At 42.8% G+C, this 8,601-nt stretch overlaps 1 protein-coding gene across 3 annotated transcripts in view; it reads left to right on the top strand.

Moving 5' to 3' along the window:
- Window positions 1-8,601, top strand: part of chchd3a (coiled-coil-helix-coiled-coil-helix domain containing 3a) — a 63,876-nt gene continuing 55,275 nt past the window's right edge. For 2 of the 3 annotated variants that reach the window (XM_084573080.1, XM_084573081.1), the window contains exons 1-2: window positions 1-204; window positions 969-1,851. In XM_084573080.1, the coding sequence (XP_084429206.1) occupies window positions 124-204; window positions 969-1,851 (964 nt within the window). In that variant the 5' untranslated portion in view covers window positions 1-123. The remainder of the gene's footprint in view (window positions 205-968; window positions 1,852-8,601) is intronic. The other variant, XM_084573082.1, reaches the window with a different exon arrangement.

The raw sequence follows: 8,601 nt of genomic DNA, 5'->3' as shown, positions 1-8,601 counted from the left end.
ACGCTCCGAAGCAAACACTGTTGGCCCCAGCCACATTTACCGTGCTGTAACGCAAGAAAAGTGAATATCAGTCTTCCATATTTCATGTAACCTAGATAACTGAGGCTTACCCGCGGTCTGACGATGGGAGCGAACAACAGTACCCGCCGGGTGTCATTTGAGTCAGATGAGAACGACAATATAACAGTGGTGAAGGGCATAAGGGTAAGTGACAGTTACAAACTTCTTGAACAGGTGTTACTCAGTTATCTCAATCCGGTATCAGGTGATGCTATAACAATTAACCTTATACCTGATATCGGATGCTAACAATAGGTCTACATGGCTATCTCAGAACAGGTATACTTCACTGCAGTCTGAAAACTTTCATTCATTCTGAAAGCTTTGCAGTTTGGAGTTAGTAGCTGTTGCTGTAAGAGTTTGAATATATCAAAAGTACCCTATTTTTTATTTTTATTTTGACGTTGTGACTTCGTTATAAATATGTTAAAGGTGGAAACGTACTAAAGTGGCCACCGACAGCTTCTGTTATCAGGGAGCTGTCACAAGTTCTGCCGTGCCACTGATGTTAAATATAGATTGAGAGGCTTTTGCTGATCAGTTCAGGCTTAGTTTGGCAACACCCTGGCTATTATTACTCAGTAAGCAAGCCAGCATGGCAAGGTTAAGTTTGTCAAGCCTGGAGCTACACCTGAGTGGTGTAGCTCCAGGCTGACAAACCTTGGAATGGTTATGTAAACAGAAAAAGCTCCTCCCTCAACTGTGTAGTTTTCCTTAGGTGGAGCAACTTAAAGATCAGCAGTTCAGGAACTACAATTATTTGTTGTTTTGATGAGACTTGAATGACAAGTGGTACTGTTCACACGTGCAATAGGACCATTAATGGCTTACTTATTAATATGTAGTGTCTAATTTTGTTTCTTTACAGAGTGTGTTTTATGAAAATTTTCTTCCATTCCTCTTTGCAGCTTTCTGAGAATGTCATCAAGCGCATGAGGGAACCTGCAGATCCTCCAAAACAACAACATGCACCCACGTCACCGCCCTCCATGCCTCCCGCTCCCCTCCTGAGGCCAGTTCCTCCCCTCTTTGACCCGATCACCTCCTTGCCTCCTCCCCCTCCACTTGTCGCTCCTTCTCCTCCTCCTCCTCCTCCGGCTCCACCTGCCACAGAGACTGTGGCTGCACCTCCACCACCTCCTCCTCCTCCTCAGCCTCCTACAGAACAGGTAGCAGCACCCACCATTGCTGACATGGCGCTCCCATCTCCATCACCCCCAGCTGCTGTCAGTGCTGTTGCTGCTTCTGCTTTTGAGCCTATAGCGTCACCTCCTCCACCCCTTGCTGATTCTATTGAGACAATAACTCTGCCTACATCTCTCCCTCCTCCTCCCGCTCCCGCTCCCGCTCCCGCTCCCGCTGATTCACTAATTCCTGCACTTACACACCCCTCCCTTGCAATTGAACCATCTCCTCCTCCCATAAATCAACCCATCGCTTCTCCTCCTCCTCCTCCCTTAACTGAACCCATTGCTCCTCCACGTGTGATTGAACCCATACCACCTCCTGCCAAAATCGAACCCATCACCTCTCCCCCTCTTCCCGAATCAGAGCCGCTGTCTTCCCCTCCTGTTTTTGAGCATGTTACCATTTTGCAGCCACCCCTACATCCTTCAGGGGACGCTTTGCCCCCGCAGCCTGCCGAGGCATTTGCTGCGCCTCCTCTGCCTGAGTTTACTGCTCCTTGTGAACCAGTTGCACCTGCTCCTCAGCCCACAGGGGTACCAGTCCCCGAGCCAGTGGCAGTGCCCGAGTCCAGTCCGGTCCCACCACCCACTGCTCCTCCAGCAGGTGAGTTTTACTCCAGGTACCTCAAAATCCTTCTCCACAAAAAGCATATGGTGATGAAATCAGGTGTGGTAAAGCGGAAAGACATTACATGATTACTTTTTTAAGTAGGTTGTTCATTAATATAGGACCGTGTGATATTTTGGTGGTCAAGGAAAGTTAAGGAATAGGGCAGATAACCAAGATCCCACTTTGTATGCTGAAGCTGAGCATGTAGTGGTTGTGTGCACTTGTATTTCTGACCGCAGAAGCAGCTGGGCAAACTTGTGTATTGTTCTTTTCTAACAACAGACAAAAATGAATGCTCATTTATAAATACCAAAGAAATAAATTGTTCTTAGTAATGGCTCATTTTATCCCGAAATGTACAGGCCACCTCTTCGGGTCGCGTGGTTAATTAGAAGGCAAAGGTAATGTGGGACCGAACTGTCCGAGGATTTATTTTAAGTCCCGCTACACTGAATTTTAATGATGTTTATTGTGTGGGTGTTTACAATAAGCTACCTTAAGCCTTTTGTCTTCAAGTTTTCATGCAGATTGTAATTAGTCTTAATTTTAAAAATGAGCCTCACGCTAGCCACGGTCATTGTATGATTCATTGCCATCCCCTAATGGTTAATGCAATGATTAATTCATTCTTTTAATAAAGTTAATAAATTGATGCTGTAATTAGTGGGCCTCCAATCTGCCTCGTCACTGTTGAGCTCCAGCTGTCATAATAACACTTTTCTTTCCTGTAGTATATAAGAAGACTCAAATTAAGCTAAACTCAGAGATACCTTCTTGGTATGTTTTTAGTTAGTACTTTTTTTTGTAATTTATGTAAAGGGTTAGGGACTCCGCAGTTCCCTACTGCTCAACATTGAGCTTTATAGTGCCTTTCAGTTCTTTGATTTGGTTTTCTGACCCATAGCTTTACAGTTCTGGTTCATTTTCACCACTTACAGGTGTTGTTTGTATATATAATAGACACCTGTTTCTAGCAAACAAAGCACTAAAAACCTATTGTACACTAACTGTCCTGCAACAACAGACAAAGCAAGCAAATAGAAAATTGTCATGTGCAACCCAAATCCTCACCTCAGTACACCACTGCAGCAATGTGTCTTCACTTCCAACGGTGTCTGCTGTGGACAAAAAACCAAAAAAAAAACAATGGACGTTTTGGAGAGCTGATTGCTAGGTAGTGCATTGGTGGAGCAGTTAAGGCTTAGGCAATACTGCCAGAAGCCCTGCCAAATGTTTCTCGTAAAAGTTGGTCAAGACCAAAAACTGCTCCTAGAGAAAGTCAACTTTGTACTTGACCATGTGACCCAGATACATGACTCCAAATGAATAATAATTTTTTGTCAGAATACAATATGTTGACACATATTTACAACAACTTTGGGTTTCCAGCTTCCAGCAAGGGAGTGGAAGTCAGAATTGTCCCAGACACGAAGCCAAACTCACCATCTCCCCACGTCTCTCTTTCTCAAAGTAAAGTTGTTGTCTCTTATAGTGTGGGTGCACATCCCTGATCCCTTGACATATCAGACGGAGGACATTTGAATGTTACCCGTTCATTACACAGCACGGAACAGGCCTGTGGGGCGAGGGAGGGTGGGCGGGTTCCGGTTCTTCATAGGGTGGCATCCAGGATGCGGGCAGGCTTCCCCATCCTTGACTGTGCTCAATCAGTAAGGTAATTAAAAAAGGCCAACTTATGCCACGCCACACTGCTTCCAGTGATTAAAACGACACCTCCGCAGTTTCACACAACAAACCTCCAGGACTCATTAAGGGAAGGAGGTGGTGCGCGCCTTTGTGTATGTGTGTTAAATTTTCATTTGGCCGTAGGGCTTCGAAGATATGACAATGCATTTTTATGTGTGCCGTTTGCCTGTTTGTTTGAGCACATAAGTTACACTATTGGACAATGTCCTCTCCACGCAATCCAGGATTAATGGCTGGGCTTGGGGAGGGGTGTCGGCAGCTCAATTACAAGGAGCCTGACGTAATAAGAGAACATGATGATTGTGATGTGAGGAGGTGGTGGGGGGATCCTGGGAATGGGAGCTGAACTTCTTTGAGTTCTAAAAACTAGTTAGTGTTTACAAGCTTCTTTTGAGAAACTGTGGGCAACTGTGGCAGTGGTAGTGCCATGAGCTTGAGAAGGCCATAGGGTTCACCAGGTGGCCTAGGAGACTGGTTTCAAGACTTTGGATCTGCTGAAAGAGAAGGCTGAATGCCAAAGAAGTCTGAACTTGGACCACGGTGTGCATCTAATCTAATGTCCATCTTATTTCCCCAGATTAGAGCAGTGACTGTGACAGACAGTTAATAAAATGTATTCCTGCATGTTCAATATAAAACACTTTCTGACAGGCTAGCTCCGGGGCTTCTGTCAGAACTGTTTAGTTTTTCTTCACAAAGTTATCACTCCATTGTTTGCGCAAATTAGTTTTCAGATAAAAAGATAAATACAACAGTATCTCACTTAATTTTGTAATAGGCATGCAGTGTACGGGGAGTTCTGCCTGCTGCTTTCACAGCAGATTACAAATCTACTGATGAATTTCCTCTGTCAGTTTTTCGGCTATATGCGCAAGTCCTTAACTATCTGTTGAGGACGCCAGTTTGTCATTGTTGCCAAGTTTTTTTTCTGTTCTTTGCTCTTTCAGATTAGAAACACTGATGCAAAGTCTGAGGAGAGGTAAAAGTCATTTGAGATCAATAAAAATATACAGTATAATCTTGTTAGCACTTTATATCTGCAGTGTACGTGTTTGGTTTGGCTGCTACACAGTCAGCACCACAGTTTTGAGGTTTGCTTTATCACGGCAGTTTGCATTTAACTGCATATGTGTGGCTGACTCCTGAAAGGCACTTGCCATGCTGCCATAATATGTGTTGACATTTACTGAGGTATTTTGAATATTCCCCTTCCTGCAAGGTCACCTCACTGCTTTATAGGTACCAAAGTCACCAAGTACTATTAAAAAAAGTCAACTTGGATGACCAAGCACGGTCTTTTTAAGGAAGAAGAAAAAATGTATGATGAATGTGAATGTGAATCTTGTTAAAAAAAATGTTGCAAAGTTCAGCCCAACCCTCAAAGGCTACGACCTTAATGAGGCGGACATTGATTATGTGTGTGTCCACGAGAGCTGGGTATCGAGTGAGGCTCTCAGCAGGTCGGCTGTCTCTAAATCATGGCCTGAGTCAGTATGTGTGCTGATTACCCCATAGTCAAGGTTGAACCTCCTACACCTTCTCAAATGTGCTATAAATATTCATATGCCAGAGCCCACACACTGCTCTGGACTAATAGCCTGCTTAAAGATATCTCCCAGGTGCTGCAGAGAGGATGGGGAAAACGGGAGAGACAAAGGAAGACAATGGGAGAAATGTGGGCGACTTTTTATCTGTGTGCATAGATGTGAATGTGAAACTTGGGTAATGTATATTTTTTCCCGTTTTGAAAGAAATAATCAGATTGGTGCTAGTCCATAATATAAGATTGAATTAAGAGAAAATCGGATGATCAGAACAGCACCTGCCTGCCAGCACTGGAAGCTCGCCCTTGGTGTTTTCTCTCTTTCTTTTTTTTTCTTCCTACAGAAAGGTGTGTGGTGACTCGACTAAGCGCGAGGTAGAAACGTGAGGAAGTGGTAATGTTACAGATTATACCCTCCACGCGGGTCCTAGGGTTAATGAAACTTCTGATGAGAAACGCAATTTACCTTCGTCTATTATCTCCACTGCCAATAGCCTGTGCTCCGCCGTCTCGCCTCCTCCTCCGTGAGTTTTTCCACAGGGTTTAGTGATTGGTGGAAAAGGAAAGAAGGGGGACACGTCTAAAAAGATGATGAGTTTTTAATCTTTTTAACATTTACATGTCCTACTCAGAATTGACACGGGCTCTGTCGATCTGGAATTGTCTCTGACCCTTGCCAGCTTCCCTCAAGGACCCCAGACAGTGTTTATCATATCAGAACCTCTTCTGTGGCTGACCCCGCGGGGCCTGCTAGCAATCTGAAGCCCCTCTTTGCGGGGCCGGAGAGGATGTGATGATAAATGAAGAGTTGCTTAAGCTTGCCTGAACTTAGAGGACTTTCGGAAATTTTACTTTTCCATTGCGCTTTACTAAAGGGTATACTGTAAATTTTCTGTGTAAGTCTAGGATATTCTTAAAGGGCAGTTGATGCAGAAATGGCAGGCTTACCTTTAAAGTTCATAATGGCAGGAGTTGATCTCTGATTTAAAGTGCGAATAGTAAGTAATTTAGAGATTTTCATTGCAGAAATATGCCTTATAATGAACAGTTTTTCTGTTGTTTTAAATTTGGGCAATGTTGGTATGACTACTGTGAAAACAAAAGACAGAGAATTATAGTTTATTTCAGTCTGAGAACAGTTCGGATATCTTCTGACGACTACAATACCTTTGCCGTGGAAGCCGGCGATAGGACACGTCAAATTGGTGCCCAACACTTGGTGCATATCAAAGTTGAGTTGGCTGATCATTTTCAGCCAGCTCCAATGAAGAGTTGATATATCAACCAATCATTGTGTTACTTTTAAGCGAATGACGACATCAAGAACGTCAACAAGCACTTGAGCGAGACTTTAATGGCCTCTTACCAACAGTGTAGTTGGCCATGTTTTGTCAACTACACTGTGGCTTGTTATTGGAGCATTAGCTTCCGGTGACAACAGTCTATGTTCTGGGTCTTCAAAGGTTGCCAGAAGATAATAGGATAACAGATAACGGATATCCAGACAAAGACTTTTAACGGTTTACCGTTCCAATACTAAATGCAAGACAAGCATGACATGCTAACTTATTTAACAACAGGGTATGGCAATGCCCTCCAGACAGACTTTTTTACTTGCATGCAACCAAAGCCTGCTCAAATGTCATTGGTCAATACAACAAACGGAAACCAGAACAGCCTTCTGCTGATTAAAAGAAGGTCAAAGCATTGAATGGAAAACTAAACAGTAAACTTGCAAGAACTAAAACCCAAACTGAGAGGTAAAGGATGGTAAACCACTTAGTGTAGGTGAGGGAAACTGCAGGGTTCAATTACAGATTCAGAGATAACTGTCTTTAATCAACTCGATCATCATATAATAATAGTTCAACAAGATATAGTAGCTAATCTCAGATTGCAGTAAATATGATATTTATTAGATATAGTATTGGCTGCTTGTCTCCAGGTGACTGTGACTGACTAAGTGTACATTTGAATAAATTTTCAGAGCGTTGTTTCGGAATATGACATGATGTATTATACCTGTCGTGAAGTGTATACAACAGAGCATCTGTCAGGATGTTGGACCTTCTGTAGTTCTTTAACTACAGTAGTTGTAATTAGACTCTCCTCTGCAGTGGAAACCATGACGTTTCAGAGTCCAGTCAGACATGATGGACGTTATTTTCTCACGCTCTGGACAGTATGTGACAGCAGCCTCCGCCTCCGAGAATATAATATGCAGCAGAAAGTTGTCAACTGTCAATCACCGCCTCTGTTTGTTTTTAGTACATTTTCTTAAGCCTTGTCACACTAAACCTCCCACTACCTGGCTCTTATTCATCCTCTTTACTGCACCAAACAGTCATGTTACGTTTGCAGAGAAGAGAAGCCTCTATATTAGAAAGAATTAAATTAACTTGTGGTTTCTCCATTTTGAGAGCAAATTACAAAGTTGCCGCACGAGGCGAAGAATACTAAATTTATATTTTATGTATCCATGACACCACTTGCATCAAGTGTAGTAATATTTTTTGTGACTAGGGACCAACAGTTAAAGAGTTTAATTCGCTTATTTTTAGTTTTACATCAAGCCGCTGAAGAAAAATTGCAGTCTTAAAGCATTTTCATTGAGCTGTTAAGCTGGAAGGTGGAGAGAATTTATATTTTACTTCAGTCTACAGAAAGCGCAGGATACATCACAGGCTGTGAGGCCGGCACGAGCACCAAGTCAAGAAAGTCTACACCCCTAAAATTTAATTTTCTGCTATGAAATTAGTTATAATTTGTTTCAATTACGAGGTTCGTATTAGTGAGAACAATTAATTAAACTCATGTACAACATTACACCAATTGAATTGGGCCAAGTTGAAGAATTGCATTCAAATTCTTCTTGTTTTTCCCGATATTTAAGCAACATCATGAAGAAATACACCCTCATGTTGGAGGTAAAGAGGGACCGATGTGAAATCATAATGACCCCTAAACCCTAAAAAAAGGTTCTCAGTTAGTACTGTAACTAAATGTAATGCTGGAGCTAAAGATAGTTTTGCTCGAGTAGTTTTTCGTCCTTTTCCTTTATTTGTTTAAATTAATTAAAAATGGCTTTGCATCCGATTTAGAAAATGGAATTAGGTTTCCGTGGCCTGCTGTTACCACGTGTTACCAGGTAATAATAGGCTCTGACAATAGGGATTATCCCGTCTAACTAATGCACTGGGAGCATAATCTTGACTGACTCAGACACTTCCCCGCCGTCACCGCAGTGTCGCAGCACACCGCATGGCACTTCTGTCTTCAGAGCACGTTTTGGCCTGGTCGCCGGCTGGCATCTTTACTTTCATGCTTAATTACCTGCCAAGATAGACTGGTGAAGACATACACGTATGACGCCCCTGATGTGAATAAATGTAGACGGGGCGGTACCGTGCTGTGATTTAAGGCTGGAGGGTGGGAACCTTTTTGTACGTGCGTGTTCAGGCAGTTTTTTTTCTGTTTGTGCTTTTAAGCCTGTG

This window comes from Chelon labrosus (genome assembly GCF_963514085.1).
Source record: "Chelon labrosus genome assembly, chromosome: 23".
In the NCBI taxonomy this organism is placed as follows: Eukaryota; Metazoa; Chordata; class Actinopteri; order Mugiliformes; family Mugilidae; genus Chelon; species Chelon labrosus.
This window is presented reverse-complemented; position numbering and strand designations above follow the sequence as displayed.